At 43.0% G+C, this 25,127-nt stretch overlaps 1 protein-coding gene across 2 annotated transcripts in view; it reads right to left on the bottom strand.

Moving 5' to 3' along the window:
• Positions 1-25,127, bottom strand: part of SLC12A4 (solute carrier family 12 member 4) — a 477,810-nt gene that overhangs the window by 127,103 nt on the left and 325,580 nt on the right. For both annotated transcript variants that reach the window (XM_085638574.1, XM_085638575.1), the window contains exon 17: positions 17,724-17,892. In XM_085638574.1, the coding sequence (XP_085494700.1) occupies positions 17,724-17,892 (169 nt within the window). The remainder of the gene's footprint in view (positions 1-17,723; positions 17,893-25,127) is intronic.

The raw sequence follows: 25,127 nt of genomic DNA on the forward strand, positions 1-25,127 counted from the left end.
TCCCTGCGTAGAGCAGCCCCAGTTATGCCATCGATCAGGCTATTAGAAAAACGGGTAAGGGGGCCAGGAGGGCGATAAATCAGCAAACCCTTCAATATGTTGCCATCATTGACCTTAATAGAAAAGACTCCTGTCTCGCTATCGGCGATATCGAGTGGTTCGAGTTGGCAGCATAGAGGCTGCTTATAAACTATGGCAATTCCACCACCTCTACCCGCCGTTCTATCCAGGCGTGCTATAGCATAGCCAGACGGGAGAGCGGCGACTATATCAGGTTCGGAGTTAGAGTCGAGCCAAGTCTCGGTAAGAAACAACAGGTCGAGTTTCATGTCTGTGAGCAATTCAAAAATATCAAGACTATGCTTCCGCATCGACCTAGTGTTGAGTAGTCCACATATAAGCCTGCTATTCTTAGTCTTATGCGCAGTCTCAGTGCGCCAATTATATGAGCACTCTTTACAATTATGAGCATCTTCTGCCTCAAGACTGTGAAGACAGGCTTTAGGAAAAGGCGGCCAGAAAGCTCGGAGTTGCTGTGCGCTCCATCGAATTATTATCCTGTTTTGGTCAGGGGTTGTGGCCCCTGTCCCCGGCCGGCCGCGGACGGGCGCAGACGGGCTTGCCTTAGGCGCGCCTTCGGCGCGCCCGCTGCGCGTGTCCGCTGCGCGGTCGCGTAGGCATCGTCTTAAATAAGGGCCAGTGAGGAAGCCTAGAGCGCTAACCTCAGGCTTCCAAGATGGCGGCTGCTCCTCAACAGCAACGATGTATAAAAACAGTGCAAAGAGGCTCGGTAGGAGAAGAATATACAGTGCGCAAGTGCAAATAGCAAAATAGATCAATAGCAGCAAGTAGAATAAAACAGTAATTTTTAATTAAAAAACGTTCTAAATATCGCTCACACGTCGCGCACCCTCACTAAGCACCCGGCTCAAGCCTCAGGTGTCTCTTGCGCGGTCGCGACGGCAGCGTCTTAAATAAGGGCCAGTGAGGAAGCCTAGAGCGCTAACCTTAGGCTTCCAAGATGGCGGCTGCTCCTCAACAGCAACGATGTATAAAAACAGTGCAAAGAGGCTCGGTAGGAGAAGAATATACAGTGCGCAAGTGCAAATAGCAAAATAGATCAATAGCAGCAAGTAGAATAAAACAGTAATTTTCAATTAAAAAACGTTCTAAGTATCGCTCACACGTCGCGCACCCTCACTAAGCACCCGGCTCAAGCCTCAGGTGTCTCTTGCGCGGTCGCGACGGCAGCGTCTTAAATAAGGGCCAGTGAGGAAGCCTAGAGCGCTAACCTCAGGCTTCCAAGATGGCGGCTGCTCCTCAACAGCAACGATGTATAAAAACAGTGCAAAGAGGCTCGGTAGGAGAAGAATATACAGTGCGCAAGTGCAAATAGCAAAATAGATCAATAGCAGCAAGTAGAATAAAACAGTAATTTTTTAATTAAAAAACGTTCTAAATATCGCTCACACGTCGCGCACCCTCACTAAGCACCCGGCTCAAGCCTCAGGTGTCTCTAGCGCAGCTCACGACAAATCAAGCGGAGACCAAGGGTTACACCGAGGCAGAAGCAGAATCAATATATTCTTTGATACAAGAAACTAAGGCTTTTCAGGTAAACACCTGGATCAGTCAATCAAATTTAAAAAAAATTGGAATATACATTACGAAAAGAAGTAAACGAGCAGCTACACGCAACAACACTCATCCAATATCACAAAGTCAAGCAAATACCTAGATGTTTTAGAATTTCCCGGCAACCCATGTTGTTCAAGTTCGACAAGCATTCATAACAAGGTGGTAAGCTATACTAAATAAATGTTAATTGGACCTTATTTAATTAACGAGTGTTGGACTTGGTCCGTATTGTCCTAAAATTTTTAGCTTTTCCCCCTAGCCTTTTTACCATGTGTGAAATAATACCTGCTGTGCACTGGCGTATGCAGACTTATTTGTACTGTTGTAAATCAATGTTACTTTTAAAATGGACGCCATTTCTCTCTGCTTGTGCCGCCTGCCTGAGGTGGGTTGCCAGTCTAGTCGTTTGTTTCCCAGCACCCCCAGCTTTTCGGAGGGAAGCCTGGCACCCAGGGTGCTCTACACCTCCCCCTAAACCTTGTGGGACTGGTTCCCCAGGGAACCTTCCAGAAGCTTCCAGCCCTTTCTGGTAGGTGGGGGGGGGGGGGTGTATAAATAACGGAGCTGAGATGCCATGTGCTCAGACTGAGCGTGGACTTGAGAGAGAGGGGACACCCTGCCAGGAGGTACCGCCGCACGGGCCTGTGTGCTGGCCCCTGAGCCCATCTGTACCCCTCTGCTGTCCACCGGGCTAGTGAGAGCCCTCTTGCTGGAGTAAAGACTGCTATGTCAGGAGGAGTGCCACTTTATGGGAGTTGACCGTTTCTAGGAACTGCTGTCCTGTACTGATGAGTGCCCACTGTCTGCTGATCCTGCCCAGCATTGCCTGCCTGCTCTCCTGCCCTAGCGCCTCGTGAGCGCTATCATCTGTTTGCCTGTACTGCCCAGAAGGAGGTGAGGAGCATGGGTGCTACTCCCTTGTGTGGAACCCCAAATCTGTGGCAGCTATCTAGCGCCTCGTGAGCATTTTATTCAACGCGCTAGAGAAGGGGGGCTGAAGCCTGCGGCGCTGTGCTGTCTAGCACTTGGTGGGCGCTGCTGCCCCATTCTATGGGACCCTGGCTGCATTCCTGGGACCTTGTGCCCGCTACAACAGTGCCCCCAGGAGGTGAGGAGCATGAGTGCTACGCTTAAAGTGCCAGGAGAAGAGGAGCGCTACAACTTTAATTTGTGGGACCTAGCGCCTTGGGAGCGCTGTGTTTCAATTCCCCGCAACTGCCAGCATTTTCGCCTATTTGTGCTCGCGGGTGCCCACCCCGTGTTTGACGCCCTCGCGGGGGCCCACCCCGCTCTGTGTGCTGCCTCTGAACGTTTAAAAATACGGTGGGAGCCCACCCCGCGTATTGCCACCCATTTGCTATTTGAAAATACAGCGGGAGCCCACCCCGCCTTAGGGACCCATCCATAGTTATGCCAGTGCGGGTGCCTACCCTGTGTGTGTGCACACGGTCGGTGGCCTAAAGACGCGGGAGCCCACCCCGCTTGGACACTGCTTAGCGGCGGGTGCCCACCCCGCCGTTCGAAATCAGCCCAGGATCACCGCTGCGGCCCGGGAAAAAGCCGCGCCGCAGATGCGACGCGGAAGCCAGACAGCCCGGCCGGGACGTGGGCGGAGCTTCACCCGAGGTCCAGCCGGGACAGGAAACCGGTGTCTGAAGAGGCGCCGGGCGGGAGCCCACCCCGCGCTGGCGAAGACCTGAGAAGGAGGACAGGAGCCTACCCCACCTCCCCAAGCAGAGGACCAGAAGTCTCGTGTCCCAGAGGGAGGCCCGGGTGAAGCCCAAAGAACTACCTCGTGGTGGGCAGGGCCGACGGAGACTTCACTCCGTGCCCCGGGAAGTGCTGTGGTGTCAGCGGGCGAATAAAGGAGCGCGGCTTGTGAACAGGACCTCCCCTGGGTGGAGAAGGGAAGCCCCGCATGTGCCAGAGAGGCCAGAGCAGCATGAGAGGAGGCCCTGGACTGCCAGTCAGTGGGCCTAGACTGAGAGTGCTGCGGGGGGCGATTTGGGAGGAGAAGAGGGGGCCGCCTTCCAAGTGTTGTGCGCCAGTGCCCCTTCATTATTTTAACGTTCGGGGCATTTTTTATTTCCGTGCCCCCGAGGAGGGGGCTCCAATGTGCCCAGTGCTCGTTTCCTTCCCCAGCTGCACCACAGGGACATTTCATTGAATCCTGAGTCCCAGAAGGGACTCCAGCTTTATCTGTCCTCACTTTTGGACACAGCTACCCCGCAGGACAGTGGGCAGTTGCAGCGTGGTGGCATTTAAAAAGTGCACAGCTGTTCCCTATGGTTGCCCGGCTGATTTTGTACGCCCAATGCCAATATGGTCATGCCTAATCCAAAGGTGATATGCTGAGATTCCGCCTTCATGTTTACGCGATTGTGGCACTGCTAATGAGGGTTATGCTTATTGTAATGTTGCACCTATGCTAATCTGATTATGCCTATTTGGATGCCTGATGGTTCATGCCCCAGGCTAATATCATTAGGCCTGATGTCATGGACGATGCATTTGTTGATGCTTACTGACAAGTTATAATGTCCTATGGTTATGCATTTACGCTGATGGGTCTGTGGGCACTACTGATCCTGTTTCAGGCCTAATGTCCGGATACAGTTTTCCAAGGATATGCCTCATGGATGTGGTTCTGCCTAATGATTTCTGCCTCGCACTAATGTGTCCATGCCTCAAGTCATGCTGTGGGGTACTAGGGTCATACCAGATTACGTTTTATGCCTAATGTGGTCCTCTGCCTAAAGTTATGCCCACAAGGATGCCTAATCTAAGGTAGCCTAAAGCTAACTGGATATATGCCTAGAGTGATTCTATGCTTATGCGAATATGATGCATGAAGTGTTTCTATGCCTGACCTAAAGCAGTTATGTTAATGAGGTTTATGCCTATTTTTGTGCACCTTGGGCTTTGAGGCCTATTGTGATTTATGCCAATGAGGTTATGATGCTACATGTTTATGCCTACTTGGTTTATGCAAAGGCGATGTTGCTACGTGCATGGTCTGGCCAGTAGGTACTGGCTGATATACCCTGATTATTACTACTGGACTTTCATGTGTCCCTTACACTTACATTACTCGTAATTATATTGTGATGATGTTAGCAGCGGCCCGATTGGCCCTGCCCTGTAAATAACCCCATGTAAATGGTTGCTGGGTGTCAGTTGGCACCGTGTTCAGACCTGTGATAATGTGATAGTCTCTTTTTGTAGTGTGCCTGGTGTGTCACCTGTGTGTGCTGTGCAGATGCTTTACACATTTCCTCCGGAGTTTGGCCCGCCCGCTCTGCACCACACTACCCCGTTTCTAACATCGAGGAACTATCAAATATTCTCAAAGAACTATCTTCGGAAATTCATGACTTAAAAACGGAGTTGGAGAAGCGGATTGACACAGATGTTTGGACCAAAACACTCAATGAGATGAATGAGAAACTTGATGAGCATGCTAAAGAAATCCACAAACGCAAATTGCACACATTTAAGAGGGATACAATAGATTATAAACTCGACGAAGTTTACACATGAATAGACAATTATGCCCAGCGCCGTACATTTTAGAAGTTGGAGGCATCATCATCGGAAGAAAGTGTAGCGACAGAATTGGACATATTACCATCTCGTCCTCCAATATCAACGACAGCAAGCACATCTGGGATCATACTGGATTCTCAAAGCAGAAGTGGGGTAACCAAGGATTCTGTTTTGGAGTCGGGCCAAACATCCAACCATCCTCCCACAGAAAAGGGACCCACAAAATCAAACAAACACAAAGGGGACAAAAGAAAAAATCTAGAAAACCCAAGGAGGAACCCCAAGAGAACCTAGTTATGAATATTTCTGATAAAACATTCACACATTTGGAACTATCTATCCTAAACAAAGGGATGTCATTTCTACACACGTATATAACCAACACCATGAAGACAGAAATATCCTTATTTAAATATATGCGCAAGCTAAGACTACGATGGTTTTTTCACCATATGACACCACTCATGGACACAGCAGCACAATCAACTGAAAAAATCTTTAAACTCAACAGTACATTTATGCCACCCACATATAAAACCTTGGATTTGTTTGAATTGCTGGTCAAGAAGGATTTCAAAGACTTACAAGGTCCTTGTCATACCCACAAAAATCTGTCCAACAAAACATTCCACACGCTACGGAAACTGGCTGAAGACAACAACATAACATTTCAACCAGCTGACAAGGGAGAAGCTCTGGTGGTCATGAACACAACATATTATGAAACAAAAGTACAAAATCATGTGTTTGAGTAGGAAATTTACATTTCTTTAGAAGCAGATCCCACCGGTTTATTTCAAAGCACTTTAAACAACATCTTAACCAAAGCTGTGGAATCGGGATGGATTGATGACAACACCAGAAAATTCCTGACTTCAGATTTCCTGCAATGACCTCACATGTACAGGTTACCCAAGATGCACAAAGACCCAACGGATCCGTCTTTTAGACCCACTGTGGCAGGATGTGGTTCGATACATGAGCCAGTAGGGAGATACTTAGTCTACTTTTTACAACAACAAGTACAATCATGGTCATCTTATATCCAAGATATTACAGACTGTTTAAATAAATTGATCACATTACAAGACGCAATTGATAAAAACACCTTGTTATGCTCCATTGATGTGGTGGCACTATATACTTCGATTTCTCACTCAGTTTTGGAAGCTGTCAAATGGATGCTGCTGAAAAGCAACTAGGAGGAATCTTGCAACATTTTTCTACAGGAATTACTACACTTTAGCCCCTACCATAGTTACTTTTCTTGGAAGGATGGTTTCTTTCTTCAATGCACAGGCACATTAATGGGGTTTTCCAATGGCACCCATGTATGCCAACATTTTTATGGCCAGGTATGAGAACATGCATTTCTTACAACAGAAAGAATGGCAAGACAATCTATTAACCTACATGAGGTATACATAGGATATTCTATTGCTATGGAAGGGCTCAAGACAACAACTTGAAAATCTGATTGCAATCTTGAACACACATAATCCTCACATAAAATTTACACACCAGATTAGCACCGAATCAATCAATTTCCTGGACATTCTAATAGAACTCATAGAAGGTAATCTTCATACCAGCGTATATAAGAAACAAAACAGATAGAAATAATGCTCTAGATTTTCGAAGATTTCATCCACCATCACTCAAAAATCATCTCCCACTGTTACAATTCATCAGGATCAAGAGAATCACATCAGATCCATAGGTATGTCACAAAACCGTTAATGAGGCATCACGTCAATACCAGCAAAGAGGGTACTCAGTGGAAATTTTGGAGACCACACAACAAAAGGTTCAGCATATGCAACGCTCAAACACTACTGAAGAAAACTGTCAAACAAGAAAAAGAGAGGTTTTCTGGTAAAATGCCCTACGGCTACTCCAGCAATAAAACAAAGTACATTAAAAAGTTGGGAGCTAATTGAGCAAGAATCTGATTTCAAAGAAGTATTCACAACAAAACCCATGTTCGCACACCCACATACGTAAAATTTGAAAGAATTCTTGAAAAAAAAGAGCCACAAGCAGATCTGAAGTTCAGCCTAGGGGCATGCGCAAATGCTTCAATTACAGCTCCTGCGATAATGTGATGGAAGGAAATACATTCACACATCCACACACAGGTGAAATCATACATCAGACTGCAATTCGGAAATGGTTATTTATGCCATTAAATGCCCATGTGGACTAGTGTACATTGGCAGAACAATAAGGAAAGTAAAAATCTGACTCACAGAACCCAAAATCATCATCAGAACAACTTTTATGAATTTGTGTTTAGCAGCCCATTGGGTAGGAAAAAAAACACACCATCCCCCAAATTAGGTTCACCGTTTGGAAAAGATAATGATTGTACCACATAGAAACAGTAATCGACAGTTAGCACAAAAAGAGACACAATGGATAAAACTGCTTAATACCATATCACCATTTGGTCTAAATGATAAAATTGAAATGATCTGCTTTTTATAAATCTGCACAATGTATATCATTTATTTGATTGATGGAAACTCATGATGGAATTGTTTGTCAATAATGCAGTAATCATGAAAGAGAATACTTAGCATTATGTAAATGGTAGAGTTACATGCTTTTCAGAGTTGATACACACAAGGCAGTTAACTCTTTTAAGCTTCATTGACATCTCTGTATATAGTTACACATATATAGCGGGTCACCAGATGTGGGTGGAGATTGTGCTGACACCGGACAGGTAGAAGGGCAAACTCATGCACAACATAGTTATTGGGGGTAACTATAAGAAGCACATAGTATTATAGTCACACCACAATATTTCTTGCAGATTTTTATTTCACTCTTCTTTTTTTATTTCACTCTAAGCTTTTTTTTTTTTTTTTTTTTTTAAAGTCTTCTCCCATCACCAATCGGGCGTAATGTTTAAGGCCACACACGTTTTAATATAGAAGGCAATATAGTTGTCATAACATCACATAAGACAAGTGTGAAATAGTGCTCCAAGTGGATCAGGGTGTGGTTCGAAGAGGCATTTGCTGTTCAGCGTGAGTTTTTCACTATTTGGTATTCAGTACATAGACCATCAGTTTCATTTCCAGTTCCCTTTCTATGGTACGGACGCTGTTCTCAGCGTCAGGGTGACGTAGAGACTTCAGCCGGAGATTAAAACCACAACGCGGAGAACGCGCGTGGCTCTGCAAAAGACGAGTACATAGACAAAAGTGGCCAGACTAATGGAAGTAAGTTAAATATTATCACTCCTTTACTTCAGAAGGATGGAGCAATTTTTGGGGGACGAGATTGACTATACACATATACCTTTTCAGGCAGCAAGAACAACATATCCAAAATCTTGGCTAAGATTGTGATTATCCACACAGTGGCAATACTTTAGAAGTGAGTGCTCGGGCAGACCAAAGTATGTTTGCCGTTTTGTTTCTCTCGAAACCAGGGTTGACTTGGAAAATTAACATCCATGTCGGTTTTATTTTAGCATTTCCACAAAACTGGTCATTGAGGTAGATTTCTTTCTTTTTGGGTATGTAATTTTCAATTTGTTGTTGGCACACAGGGCAAACTGGTTTTATGGTACTCTGGCACACACGCTCTTGGTGATACTGCATATATAGAGACATGATTAAGAGGTCGGTACTGAGATCACAATGGATGGCTTATTTTAACTTTTTTGATACAAATACATAACGTATGGTAGAGGAACTGACCTTGATGTAACAACATGAACGCTAAGCATGTAGCCATCTTCTGGTGAAGGGTAAATACCTAAGAATCGCCTAAATCTTTATATTGATTTATTGTAGATAACATGGTAAACCCTATGTATCAATTGTATATTGTAGAGTTCTTTTGACAAAGGGCTTCCCGAAATGCATTGGGAACACGACAAAGAAGGAACCAAAACTTCATGTCAAATGCATTCTGTTTAGAGGAAAATAAAATATTGTACAACAGAGATGACATATGAGAAGTGTTGATATGTACATGGTGTCCATGATTGTTAATATCTTGAAACACATGGTTACGATACGCAGATATTGATTTATACACTTGGGTTAAATTGGTAAAAATGTTTTTTAAAGAAATATGTAATTGGTGAATAAAATTTACTCAAATGGTATTGCACCACATGGGCAACAGTAGTGCACCTTGGTATATATGACAGGATCTGTACACATTCATTCATAAAAGAAATCTTTTGCCAGACCTAATACTTCATTTTTAATACAGATAAGTCGCCCCTAAATTCGGCCCTAACAGCTCATAGGGTAAGGTGCAGGGTACTTAAAAAGTAGGACATACAGGTTTACATTTTACATGCCCTGGTAATGAAAAACTCCCAAAGTTCTTTTTCACTGTTGTAAGGCTATCTCTCCCCTAGGCTAGTACTAAATTCCCTTATTGCACTTAATAAAGTGCTAAGTCCAGATTGGAAGCAGATAGAGAAATACTTCTTGGACTCTTTCAAATTGTAAATTTAAACCCTCTTTAAAAGTAAAGTCAGCTTTTAAGTTACTGTCCTGAAAATGCCACTTTAAAAAGTTACTGAACCATAAATTCATAAATCCTTTCAGAAGCCACATACTTACTTGGAGCCTAAACATTCAACAGCACATTTTATATTCCTCAAACAATTATTTTAGCATTATGAAACACCTGTACATAGAACAAAAAATGTATTAAAGACATTTATTTATATACAGAGCAAATGGACACATTGTAGATGTAAACACAATTGACAATTATAAGTATAAATATAGCACATGCTTAAGATACCTAGTACTAGCATGTTTAGGACCCAAGTTAATGTATTGTAAAGACTCTGTAATGTTAGAAAGTCTTTTGTGATAACGTACCTGTACTAGGTATCTTAAGCATGTGCTATGTACAGGTGTTCGATAATACTAAAATAATTATTTGAGGAATAATAAATGTGCAGTTGAAGGTTTAGGTTTGGAGTAAGTACGTGGCCTCCAAAATAATTTATGAATTTAAGGTTCAGGGGGTCTCTTAGTGTATTGTTTATCTTGAAAAGTTCCCTCCGCTGTGTCCTTAACTGGATCACTACCCATATGCAACTTTTAGAAAGTTGCCATTTTCACTTCAAAGAGCTTTATTTCGACAATGTTGTCATAAAAGCAAGTACAACATAGTAAACATAGTTTAGCTACTAAATTGATCTTACAAATCAATAGACATCAATGTGTACAAGTAATAAAAGCACACAAAAAAACAATTTCATCATAATTGTTTTTTTAAGTTGACAATCTCATCAATAATACCGCCACGGAACCACGTAACACACTATATACAGTAGTAACATGATGTATAATGTAATAAGATAGCACAATTCAAAGTGGAACAAACCTTGAAACACAAGGTTGACCAATTGAAAAATAGCCTATAAAATATATCAAATCAAAAAAAAAATGAGGCGTATAATAAAACTCCAGACATGGATAAAGATAAAAAGGTTTAAAAAGTTATTAAACACTTTACAAATTGCAAAGAGCAAAAATTTCACACAGTGGAATTCAAATAACACCCTAAGAAGAACAAATTGATACTTCAACAAAGGGGAAACCTATTTGCAAAAGTGCTAAATGATTCTCAATTAATGCAGTTTTTGATCTGATGCACCAAACCCACTTTATAAATTTGGCTAAGGGAATAGCATAGCGAAGCGAGGGGTCAGTCCTCAAAATTCTTAGTGCTTTGCTGTTTGCCTGGTGCCCAAGTTCTTGCATAAAGGTGCTAGCCAGATCTTTTGCGGGGTAGCATAGGCAGGACATACAAAGAGAACATATGGGTATGTTTCTGTATGTTCAACACAATATGGGCACTTGTTGTCTCCCGATACCGACCAATTTGCAGTAAAGGTTTTCAAGAGTAGTGTACCAACTCTGAATTGAAAATAGAGTTTACGGTGAAGGGGCTTGGATATAGTATCCCAATATGGTATAAGACGGGGCGAGGATTAGCGAACAAGAACCTCCAGTCAACGTAGTACTATCACTAAATCTGATATTGTTTTGACTCACCATGTCCCAGTATTTATTCTTCAATACAGCTTTGGGCACAGACAGTAGGTTGGTCGGAATCTCCCACAAATTGTTCAGGCCTATTGAAGTCAATGCCCCCTTGATATCTCTGAGCCAGATTATTTTGTGGTGATAATCAGCATCCAAGACATCCCCGAGTCCACTTGCGAAGGTGGATAGCTTGGGTGTGACCCAAATTTGACGCCAGTATAGTAAGAGACGAAGCCTCACTCAATCTGCCAATGAATGCCTTCCCATGTCATTAAGCAGTGGAAGTGAGGGAGTACTTTTGGGGACACTGGAGATCAAATGAAAGGACTTGTTTTCAACAATGGTTAACTGTGCAAGATTTCTATACCCCCATAGCTCTGAACAATATAATACTGAACTAATCACCTTGGCATTATATATCTGTAATACAAAACTAACGGGTTTGGTCAGGGACAGGCTAAATTATTTACTTGGGGCACCCGCTAGAGGTCTATGCTTTAATGCCATTTTTCCAATATGGGATTCCCATTTCATCCTTTTCTCCACGGTGACACCTAGGTACATAAATGCATCTACTTCTACTAGTGCCACACCCTCCATGGTGATTTTCCCCTTGAATGATCGGTGTTTATTAAAAGACATACGTTTTGTTTTATCACTGTTGATCTTAAGCCCTCTAAGTTTACAGAAATCTTCAAACAAGGCCAGCGCACGCTTTAATCCATTAGGAGTCTTGGAGATGATGAGGGTGTCATTGGCAAACATAAGAATTGGGACCTTAGAGCCAGCAAGGGTCGGGGCATTAGTGGGTGTTAAGGATAAAAATGTAGCAGCTTCATTAATAAAAGGGGAGAACAACGTGGGTGCCAGGAAGCACTCTTGGCGCACTCCCGTATCAACCTGGAATGGGTCTGTAATTTCCCCCTGTGCGCCCCAACGTATATGAGCAAAATTGCTCTCATGAAGGCGCACAGGAAAAATTAGCAAGTCGGCTGGCATGCCAATATCCCGCTGTACCTCCCACAGTTTACTATGAGACACTAGATCAAAAGTCGATTTTAAATCGACAAAAACTGCTTACATACTGCCTTCTCCAAGCACCACTGTCCGCCAGTATATCAGAATAAATCTAAAAATTTGATCTACAGTGCTTATGTGCACCTGAAAACCAGCTTGATGGGAAATTAAAATGCTATTATCATCAACCCATTCCTAAACCTTTCCCAGGGCAAGGCGTGCCACCACCTTTTGATGGAATCTATGATGCTGATGGGCTGATAATTCGCAGGCTGTGATCTGTCCCCATTCTTGCAGACTGGTGTAATCTCGAACTCCTTCCACAAATCGGGAATGGGGGCACTCTGGGCCAGACCATTTGATAATAGTTTTATATACCTGCACCACTTCTCCCTTTTCCCGGACATTAAATCTTGTAATATTCAATTTGACAGTGTCCCCATGCTACTGGTATAACCATTTCTCAATAAACTTCGTGATTACCAATGCAATCACAAGTAACCCTCAGCCAAAGGAGGTCTGAAGGCAAGGAAATGGAACAATATCGACATTAATGCTTAATGTAAATTATTGACTGATACTGCTCCCATTGATCAGCCATCTGTCGACCTCAATCTTAGCCAGTCTGTCATAGCTTCTGCACTAACTACAGCTAGTAACAAACACGCCCCCCTCAGGATAGAGAAGCAAAGGGCCATGAGGCACAGAGATGGTTCTCTGAAAACTTAAGAATTCTAAAATTGGCCTTGCACCAATCAGAAAGAAGGTGGAGACGGAACTACGCCCCCAATAAAAAAAGCCTCCTACCTAATTCAACTAAAGGACTATAAGAAAGCAATCCAAATGACCAAGGCTGGTTACTTCTCCGCAAACATTATGAACTCTACCAACAAACCCAAAGACATATTCTCAATTGTCAACGAGTTATCCACTCTGATAGTCACAATAAAACCAGTGCCATCTCAGTCACTCTGCAACTCATTGAACGCCTTCTTCATCAACAAACTTGCTAAGGTCAAAAACAGCATCGTCGTAAGGCCTACATACGAGGCCTCTCCTATGGCCTCAAGGAACCCTAACTCCTTATACCAATTTCCATTGATTAGCAGCAAAGCCTTCCTGGAATTCTTGGGCAGGGTTAAATTGGGTTCTCCCACCAACAGCTGTCCACCACACATTCTCAAGGAAGTGTTCACTGCTAACCCTGCTCCCGCCTTCCATCTTCTGAATGAATCACTGAAGCAGAACCGTGTCCCCAGAGCCTTTAAAAAAAGCTACTGTAGTTCCCCTTCTGAAAAAACCTGGGGCCGACTCCTTGGCCCTACTTAATTATCGCCCCATATCTTTTCTTCCTTATCTGACCAAAATACTTGAAACCCATGTAGGATTTCGTCCATCTCACTCTACGGAGATGGTCATTCTGTCGTTATTGGACAAATTAGAAAGGAAGCTGACAAGGGCACCTCAGGCCCTGGTGCTGCTAAATCTTTCCTCACCCTTTGACACGGTCGACCATGGAATTCTGGTGGACCGTGTTAGAGATGCTGGACTCCAGGTTCCAGCCCTCAACTGGGTCACATCTTTTCTGGAAGATCTATCTCAATCAGTCCGTCTGTCCCACTTTACCACGCCTGAGGTTACGACCAATTGTGGAGTTCCACTGGGATCATCATTATCCCCGAACTTGTTTAATCTATACCTATTCCCTTTGATCCGATCCTTAAGAGAGCGTAAAGTGAACATCTTTAACTATGCAGATGAACTACAACTCATATTCACAATCAATAACACACACAAGTCCATCTCCAACTTTCAGGCTACCTTGCTTTACATCAGTAACTGGATGAATAGCAACCACTTGAAGCTAAATCCGGACAAAACCGAACTGATCTTGACCGGCGGCATCCAGAACTCCTGGAGCTCACACGTCTGGCCTATGGAGTTCGGCAGTCCTCCAGCTCCATCCCCATCAACAAAGAGCCTTGGGTCACAATAAACAGTGACTTATCTATGAAGTCCCAGATCAGAACAGCAGTCTCCACCAGATTCTTTCAGTTAAGGAGGATTAGGAAAACCAGTAGATATCTTACGATGGAAGCACTGGTGCAAGTTGTCTTAACCCTTGTCATCTCCTATCTAGACTACGCAGACTCTCTATATCTCGGGTTACCTGTGTATCTAGTCAGGAAACTGCAGCTGGTGCAGAACAAGGCTGGCAGACTGATCTTCCATCAACCAAGATGGCAACATGCCACACCCCTTATGGGGCAGCTCCACTGGCTCCCAATACCACAACGCTGTGCTTTTAAAATTGGGTGCCTCATCTTTAAGTCCCTTCAAGATGTGGGCCCAAAATTCATCTCTAACCTAATCAAGAGACATGTTCCTATGAGTAATCTGAGATCGGCCCACTTGAGTCTGCTGGTCATTGAGCCTTATAAAACGGAAGAGACGAGGGGGCAGCAGGTTCGCAGTGTTGGCCCCACACTTTTGGAATGCTCTTCCCTATGAAATCAGTTCCTGCACAGATTAACCTGTGTTCAGGAGACTTCAAGACATGGTTCTTTGTCAAGGACTATGAATAGATCTTGAAGGGCTCAACTACTCCTATACTAGCGCCAAGGAACCAATCGGTGTACGTGCGCTTAAATTTATTTTTTAACATAACATGTAAAAAACGTTTGCAGGAATACTATCAATACCCCTGGCTCTTCCCCCTGTAATGGCATTTAAGGCTATCATTACTTCCGAGGGTGCAAATACCAAGCTCGTCCGCTGGCTAGGTACCTTTAGCGAAGGTTCAGAGATACCTGCATCATCTATTGAGTACTGTTAAGAAAAAATGTTCACCCATTGTTCAGGGACTACATGATTTTCTAGTGGAGGAGGATGTGCCCCACTGCCCCATTTTGCATGCTATCTTAAGATCCTGCCACCTTCTCTCATTCAACTATTTTGGCTTTGCTCTGTGCAGTTCTGTAGGCATTCCTGGCTTCCCTAATGGAGTCCGAATTTCATGATCTAATAGCTACCCCTAGGGACTTGCGAGCTGTACTGCATTCTTTATTGTACCAGGTTTGTCTATTTTTTTTTTAAAGCCCCTCTATTGCTGCAGGGTTTCTCAAAAGTGGGTCCGTACTTTATTAAATAGTGAGGCATAGAGGGTAGTAATGAGGCCTATTGGTTGGGCACAAGCACGAAGGGCCTCTAAAGCAACAATTGCCTCATCAACATCCCTACTAATAATAGACAATGCCTCTGGATCGCTAATTATTGTAGACCATTTGAGTCTCCTCATGTCATTACTGACTGTTAGGTCTCAAGTAGACACTAGGTTTGCTAGACGGGCAGGATCATCCGATGGCAAGAGAGAAAAGTTGAGGAGAGTTGGCATGTTTATACCCAAGTAAACAGTGCCTTTCTGCCCGTAGGAAGAGTAACATGAATGTACCTGTTGTTTTAGTGGGTTGATTCCTTCCAGACATGGAGCCAAAGGGGCTTAGGTGTGCACAGGGGGGTCTTACTGGCAGGATAGCTGGAGAGGGGGAATTCTACACAAACCCTAATTACATTCAAAGGGCTATGCCTACAGCACACACAAAGGAACCTGACACCAGACCTGCCCTGCCTTTTGTCTCCCCAGACAGTTTGGAGGCTTGACCAGTGAAAGGGGAAGAACTTTCCAGATGCAGTGTTTGGTATAGAACAGGGAATGCCCTCAGTCAGAGGTTGGCATCAGTTATAAATATGGAACCTTCAGAGCCACTCATCAGAAAACTCCTGGACCTGTGGAATATTCAGAATGAGGACTGGCCTGCTACCAGAGGACTGCCCTGCAACTTGGAGGGTTGCTTTGCTGTCTAAGGAAAGAAGATGGGAGCTGCTTGAATTGATTCCAGGCTATCCAGAGCTGACCGCCTGTATGAGCTACAGGGACACAAGTTTCAGAGATCTCCCGGCAACTGCCCAGCTGACCAGCTGCATTTGGACCTGCCTGAGCCCTGCTGGAGTGAGTCCTGATCCCCAAGAGGTACTCCCAGGTCCTGGACCCTGACCAGTGAAAGGTCCTCCAAGAAGAAAAGGTGAAAGCCCTGAAGACTGGACTTTTCATGACCATGAACATGCCCGTAAATGCTGAAACTCGGCCACCTGAGATGATCAGCAATGTGAAGCTCTGGTGAGACCTGCTGTGTGCACCAACAGTGACTGCCCTCTATGATCGGCAACACAAGAGCTGCACTTCGCATTACAGAAATGGCAGCCCACGACAACTGTCAGTGTGAAGCTCCAGCGACTATCAAATGCTTGTGCTACAGCAACAACAGTCTGAAACACGCACCCTGCTTTTCATGCCAAAAGCCTCCTCCTTACAGCCTCCTTCAACATGAATGGTACTCTTGGCGTTGGGCTTCAGAAGGTAACTCTTCAGTGGGACTAACTTGGTCCCTGTATACGACCCATGCTCTAGCTTGGTTGGCCTGAACTTGTGACTTCCTCTGGTCTAGCGCAACCAGATAATCGTGTGTGGCGCTCTGTGCTTGTAGGCTCCATTTTCATCAAGCATTTTTAATTTGAATATCTCCGCTTCCAATTGGATTTTTGTCAATTTTATTATGAAACTTACACTACTTTTCTAAATTGGTTTGCAATTGTTTTTGTGTTGGGTTTTCACTTTATTACAGTTTGTGTGCTGCATAAATACTTTACATATTGCCAAGCCTGACTGCTTTGTGCCAAGCAACCAGGGGGTTAAGTACAGGCTAATTTAGGGAATTTTGTTGGTTCACCCTTATGAGGATTGTGACTGTTGCCGGAGTGGTGCTCACCCACCCCCTCAACAAATAACGCAATTTCTTACAACTACACAATAAAAAGAGCTAGAATATATATAATGCATTGAAAAAAGTAAAATATAGAACAAAATGTGCTGCATAGGTGTAAAATAAAATATTCGTCCCCAAGAAACTACTTCCTTATGACTTTTCCAAAAAACAGCTGTGGTGTAGTATTTTAAGGGATATTACATTGCAATTTGCTTATACGTCTAACAGAGGTAACTCCAACACTACTGGTGCTTATTCCTATGAGATATTGTACTCCATTTAGCTTAAATGTGTTTTAAAAATGTTTTTAGCAGAAAAAATACCCATTATAGATATTTTGAGTTGCATTTTCTTTGTACTTTGATGGATTCATACATTTCTAAAATTAACTAATATGACATTATTTTCAGTAATGAGCAGCACCATATGGTTTTGTTTTCAGTACTGGATTACATTAAGCCTTACAAATAATCAAAATGTCAACATCTCTTGTTGATAAACCAATGACATTTAGAAATGGAGAGCAGGGAATTAATGTGATAGGGATGCAATACATTTTGGCACATGCTATAAAATTCACCAGTTTTCTAAATCATGGACCTTTTTACCCTCATTCTGTTTTATTAAAATACTTAGCACAAATTAAAAATAGAATATGTACCTGTTCAGCGGCTTGGCCTTCTCCAAAAGTTTCAAGGAAGTTTCCTTGTATGGCAGTGCCAACAATAGTCAACCCTTTGCCAGCTTTCAGTTGGGAAGCAAAAGTTAGCAGGCGAGGGTACTTCACATGCAAGTCTTCATCTAGTTTGAGAAGCACTAGTAGCTGAGGTCTGGAGGAAGCAGAAGGCAGAGATTATCATCCATGTGTAAATTAATGAGAAGTATACAGACAACCATCAAAGTATTTAAAGGTTACTCCATAACCAAGCATAACTAGACCTTTAGGAGCCATGCTGGAAAACAGAGATATGATACCATAATGTAACATGCCCAGCTCGGTCTAGCTAGATATGGATTGGCCTATAGATTCTGGTTTGTAATACAGGGACATCTTATTGTCTGGCCTGATACTCGTAAGCTAGATTTTCTGCACCTTCAGAAAGGACTTGAGAGCCAAGTCTATAAAATTGAATTTTAACAACTGTATTTTGCCAATTTGACAGGCTACATTTCTATTTGCGTTCATTTCCTACATGTATCTTTTCCAACCTGTTCCAGATGAAGAAATGTCACTTCACTCCGCAAAATATTGGGTCCCCCCAGGGCTCTCCACTAACATCATCCTTGAGCACAATCAAAACGCAGGCAGGGTCCTTCATTAGCTAAGCATTGCAAGAGAAGCTTGAAACATGTCTGAACTATGTCACTACTCACTGTTTTATTAGAAGAGAATTTGTAAAACCTAGCAAAACTTGAACATTCTAAGTGCAATCAGGGATGATTATTACCTCTGCCCAGGTGCAGTAGCTTCAACAAATTCTGAACATAACCAAAACATATTGTTTAATCTAGGGTTTATTCATTAAAGGTGAAAACTCTAATTGCAATCATGGTCCAAAATTAGTGATGCTTCTGGTAGATGCTTCTGGTAGAAGCTTCAACTGTTTCGGATTTTGATAGCTACTTTTCTATTCTTCTCTATAATCAACCACCCAATCCCACAATAAACCTTAAGAATCTCAACAAAAAAAAAAGTTTCCTTACCAATAGCATCAAAGGAACTATGCAACCTAAACATATTCAATAGGTAACTTGAATTAAGTTGGATGTTGGCATCTTGGTGCCCTGGTGACATTCACAAGCAACTCACTCATCAGCTTTGTAGTTTATGTCACCAGAACTCCTCGAGGCAACATTGCACCATATTACACGTTCATCTGTTATTTAAACACTGACCATAACTTAAATGATCTTCAGGCAGTCAGTGCTAACACTTTGCTTCTCTTTGGAGATATCTGTACCTGGATGGACAGAAACTGGTTGAAGCTGAATGCTTCAAAAACTTACATTATGTGCAACAGAGGGTCACAATCTGTTATAAATACTCCAAGTGAAGGCACTTTCTTCATTCAATGTTTTTCAATTATAACTTCTAAAGAGAATGTTGCCATATGTGACACATTAAGGAAGAAATTGAGTAATCTCCTTTGTTGCACACATCACAATTACAGCAATGCCGTGCATCTGGGGCCGATGAAGGATTCGTTGAGTAAGACCAGAGTAATGCAAAATGCTGCATTCAGACTGCTGTGGGAAGTCCCCAAATTCTGTCCAGTCACACATCTCCTTTTAGAACTACTGATGAAGCCTAAGTGAGCCAAAACATGTCTGGAGTCGCTTATGTTCCCATTCAGAGAGAACTTTGCCTGGTAATTCAGGCTAAACTATTCCTACTGCAGCATTACTAAGGCTATTTCACAAATGGCCGGTTTCTGTCTGAGGTGGCACGTGGGTAAAAATGAGGACTGGAATTGGGCCCCAAATAATTACCATTGGCTAAGATGAGTTCAAGCGTTCCACCCACCAGCTTTTCACTTTCCTTCTTAAGGCGATGTGTGTGGCACCTCGTTTGGTGCCCAGCCTCCGTCTGCATTTCATATAACAAGCTAAAGTGTTGACATCCTTGCGGGAGCTCTGTTCTGCGGACATTCTGCTATTGCATACTCCTGGATCCAAACAGCCAAGAAAGGAGGGTCTGCTTTAACATATCGAACCTGGTTCAACATACTTGAAGGAATCCATCTTGCGGACAGCATTGAGCCCTACTAAGGGTCGTACTGGATCTGAGTTTTTATTTCCACCACGCCGAAAGGGTTTTTGAATAATTAAAGGGACGGACTGTATCTGAAGGTTCTATCCCCATCACGCCGGAAGGGTGTTCGAATTGTCAAAGGTACCTATAGATACTTCATAGGATAACGACCTACGATTTCTTCAAAATTAGAATACCTTAGTCGAGGAAGTGTATATATACAACCTGGCTGTTCTAAGGATATTATCGGTAACAGACTTTCATGAGAATATTGTGCACGAGTCTACCGATGGAACACTAGCCCTATGGTGCTACGACATATGCAAGCCAAAAGAACTAATAAAGAAAGGAACCTATAAGATTTTAACATAATTAAATTGGGATCAGCAAAATATCCTGAGGAAGGTGTTGGCTTTAACCTGTGGCCTACCGAAACGAGTCGATGCTCTAACAAAAAGGAAATCGGACAAAATCTATGACAATATAGGTTGTGTCGTATATGTAATGTAATTGTAATTCCATTGAGATCACAACCGATCAGTCTTCGATTAAGCGATTTTCTTTCTTGAGTAGGAATAATTTCCCTCTTTGTTCCCTTTTTCCCAATTTCTCTGTTTTTATGAATTGTTCAATTATGTACTGACATTGATTATTACTGTTGGTGCTCTGTTAGATTATGTGTCATTTATTCATATGTAAATTCCCAATGATTTTAATTTGCTTACATGTCTGAGAAATTGTTTTTCAATTGTTTTTTAACCGATATGTACAACTGCTCGCTTTGTGGGATACCATTGTGACTATTTTTAATAAATTCACTATTTTGTAGCTTGTTTGCTTCGTTGATGCCGATTCGTACCCTGCTATTTGTTTAAAGTTTTGTGTGTCTGAATGATTGTTGGCATATATAGATTCAAGGGAGATCTTTCTTTTTTTGATTAACATATCGAACTCCATGACCTGGAATGAACTCCAGCCACTGTGAGGCTATTCTACAACCCTCCTATATTTTGTAAAAAGCTAAAGGCAGGGCTTTTCTAAAAATATCTCTGATCAGAAATGTTCACGCTCAGTCTCTTTACTTACTGTCCATCATCTTGTCTGATCTTGACCCCAAGTCAGACAGATATGGGTGAACCGTTGCACTTTACAAATGCACTTACAACAAGCATTGGCATAGCCAATAGGTCTCGCCTTTGGGGCCTCATAAGTGTTTAGCCATGCAACACTTGATGTTGTTGCACCAAGGATATTGTGCTGGATAACTAAATACTTATAAGGTCCCAAAGGCGAGACCTATTGGCTATGCCAATGCTTGTTGGTGTTGGCAGATAAGTCATGGAATAAGCTTCCACTCTCTTTGCGTTCTATTTTGTGTAAGTCCCGTTTTAGGAAACATCTAAACACTCATCTTTTCTTGCTGCACATATTGTGAGAGGCTGTTTCTGATATAAGTAGACCAGGACCTGGACACACAGTTCAGTTTGGAGTAGCTGTGCACTCTAATGATAGGTTTTGTTCATTCCAAGACTGATATGGTTGGGGGTAACTTAGTGGCCAGTCCTTCCAGCAGCTATCAAACCTCCTAACCAGCCAAGGCTTCCCAGAATAGATATAACTTTGGCTAAGCCTCCTTTTCAGGTGCTTCCCCTTCACCGTTAAAGGGATGCCCCCTACTCAGGGAACAACTATTGTTAAAAAGCTTCTTACCTTGCCAAAGACTCCAATTCCAAGTCACTCTATTGCTTGGAATGCATGTGGGAAACCTTTCTCTCTGTTGGACTAAAAATAATCTAATTTCTCAGTCCCTAACTCTTGCAAAAAGGTTCACTGAGGAAAATAACTTGTTTCGGGTCGGATGCACCTTTGCAAGTCTTTACTTGAAACCACTGCTGGTATTGGCATTACTCCAACTTTCAAATGTCTGACGCCTCCCATAGCTGGATGGCATTCTTGTAAACAATTTGGTCATTATATTCAGTAAACTAAAACAATCTAAAGAGAAACAATTTACCCTTTGGATAGGCCGAGGTCCAGGATCCTTAGAAAGAAAGGTGCTTATGTCAAACCTCCTTGGAATCTGACTACAGGGTCGGCTTAAGGGCAGAGCGACTGGTGTGGGCGCACTGGGTGCCAACCTGTGGGTGTGGGGGGGATGCGGTGACCTCAGGGGGGCACTGTGTTTAGCAATATTTTATGATAGGTGAGATATGGGGCACTTTTGCAGGTGGTAGTGAGAGAATCCGAGGAGGTGGTCATGGGACGAGGGTGCCAAAAGTGATTGTCGCACCGGGCGCCACCCAGCACGAAAGCCGGCCCTGTCTGACTACATTGCTCTTTAACATATCCTCCTCGTATACCCTATACGGGGCTTTAAGTACGATGAAAAAAGTGTGTGTGGGGGGAGCGGTTCTAAAGGGGGCGTGGCCTATGAAGTTCTAGGCGTGGCTTAACCATGTAAACTAAATTAGTGATTCCCATAGTGTACCACCCACCGGTATTTTGGTGTCTCTCTAAGCTTTGTTATTGCATCCATATATAATTACACAGCAACTACCATACACCTAAAACCAGCCAGGACTATTGGCCTTGTCAATGGTTGTGTGTGTTCTGGAGAAAAAGCCAAGGATTGGATGACCACATATTCAGAACACTTTTTTGACCCACTGACGGGCACTGCGAGAAGCTCACACTGCCTTTAGCCTCACCTGGAAGCGTCTCTTTTAAAGCATGCACTATAAAAGAATAACATGCTGAGCGAACAAAAAATACAAAAACCCAGCATCCAGACAATAGCAAACACAAACGGCATGTAAGAAATACAAACTGCAACTAAATCACTGACTTGGGTTTACCTGAACATTTATTACAATCATTGTTCTTAAATCGTCTGTGTTTTTCCAAGTTAAGGACATGATTATAGGGACCCTGCCCACTTACAACCCTGATATTTGGGTGTTAAAGTATTCGTTGTAGTGAGGAGGATTGATCATTCTTTTGCGGCTTTTTTAGAGGTAAAGAGGTCAAGTCAAAGCATATTCCAAGTGCTAGACGGGAATTCTCGAGAAATACATGGTCATTTTAAAGCAGGTTTCTAGTGCTAGATGGGGATTACCAAGAGGTTTAGAAGTCATGTCAAAGCATGTTCCTAGTGCTAGACAGGGATTAAGGAGAGGTAGAGGTCACATTAAAGCATGTACCTAGTGCTAGATGATGTTTACCAAGAGGTTAAGAGGTCATGCCAAAGCATGCTACTAGTGCGAGGTGGGGATTACCAAGAGGTACAGAGGCCATGTCAAAGTATGTTTATCGTGCTAGATGGGGATTAACAAGAGGTACAGAGGTCATGACAAAGCATGTTCCTAGTGCTAGATGAGGATTAACGAGGTACAGAGGTCTTGCCAAAGCATGTTCCAGGTGCTAGATGGGGATTCACGAGAAGTACAGTCAAAACTTGTTATTGCTAGGTAGGGATTAGTGAGAGGTTGAGATCATGTCACAGCATGCTCATAGTGCTTGGCAGGGAGTAGCGAAACGTAAAGTGGCCATTCCAAAGCATGTTTGTTAGGGCTAGATGGAGATGTACTAGATGTACAAAGTTCATGTTAAAGTATGTTCATAGTGCTAGACGGATTAGCAAGAGGTAAAGAGGTCATCAAAGTGCTAGACTGGTATTACCAAGAGGTACAGAGGTCACTGCAAAGCACATTCATAGTGTTAGGCCGGGAGTAGCGAGGGGTAAAGTGGTCATTTGAAAGCATGTTCATAGAGATAGTGAATAGCGAGAGGTAATTAGGTCATCAAAGCATGTTCATAGTGCTAGACAGGAATTAGGAGGTAAAGAGGTTATGCATGTTCATAGTGTTAGATGGGGATTAGCATGAGGTTAAGAGGTCATATCAAATATCGTCATAGGGCTAGACAGGGATTAGCGAGAGGTTAAGAGGTCGTGTCAAAGTATGTTCATAGTTTTAGATCTGGATTAGCGAGAGGTGAGCTCATATCAGAGCATATTCAGTGTTAGGCAGCGGTGTGTCAGATCCCCCTGCAGAGCAGTGAGGAGCCCGCTTGCAACCAAATCTCATGTTCCAGGGCAACTGACAATGGTGGTAGCTAGAATACATTTTGGGAGTGTCCTGTGAGGGATGAAGGCAGAGGAAGATGCTATTGGAGCAGTTACCCAGTGTGTAATTGTAATTACACTATTTTCCGCAGACTACCCAGTTAGTTTAGTGTTACACTATTGTTGATAGCACGCATCTTCCATAATATTTCAATGGGTTGGATGGATTGCTTTGTTTAAACCAACGTTTTGATAACATATATGCATTACTTTACTAATGGCAGCATGCTTTCCAAGACACCCTCCATGCTGGAATCTGTCCCGTTGAAAAAAATATTTGCACTACTTTTCGTAACATGCAACTTGAATCAAAGCGCTTTGTAGGCTTGTGGCTTGCTTTTTGGAGATCTTTTCATCTACAGCAGCACAAAGGGAACTCTGAAAAGAACGGAATCTATTATTTTTTTTGTGCCAAGTGAAATTGGAGAGCGCTTCGTGATGGACTGTGTCCATTTTCGGAGAGCTAAATTAGCTGCTGGGGCATTGTTTTTGTGGACGCAGGGTATAGGTTGTGAGGCCGTGCAGCTGCCACCGCAGTGGGCGAGCAGAGGAAGGAAGAGTTCTGGCCTCCGTTTAGTTTCCTGGCTGTGGCATTCGTGCCTTGGGAGCCTTTCTCCTGATAGCGACCATCGGAAGCTGGAGACGGCAGAGTCCCCATGTCTGAAAGGCTCGGTGGTTTCTGATGCTGTCCAAAAGGCTCTCGCTTCTCAAAGTTTACTGAATGGTGTACTCACGGTAGGTGGGCAATGCTTCTTAAACTCTTTAGGGCTATGATTTTGGTAGGTAAGGCAACTCTGTCAGAAGGACTAATTTGCCCAGGATCACACCGTTTCGGTAAAGTAGGGGAAGCCAGCATTAAAAGGTAGTTGAGTCGACTACTGATAATCTGTACAGGACGTAAAACATTTTTATAGGCTGTTGATTATAGCCACTGTTATTGAAAACTGCTAGTCAGTACCTGGGGCTGTGCTTTTTAAACTTTCTTTCTCTTTTATAATCCTATTCATGTTATTTCAGGTGTTTTTCGTTGCTTTGGTTCGAACTATGCACTTTTAAATACTTGGATGTCTGTTCATCACTAACGACCTGATTACAAGTTAGATGAATGTCATACAGAGATTCCATTAGTGCCAATATCTCCACCTGGGTTTCCAACTGTTGCGAGGTAGACCCTAGAATGTAGAATAACG

Source organism: Triturus cristatus, chromosome 12 (assembly GCF_964204655.1).
Source record: "Triturus cristatus chromosome 12, aTriCri1.1, whole genome shotgun sequence".
Taxonomy (NCBI): Eukaryota; Metazoa; Chordata; class Amphibia; order Caudata; family Salamandridae; genus Triturus; species Triturus cristatus.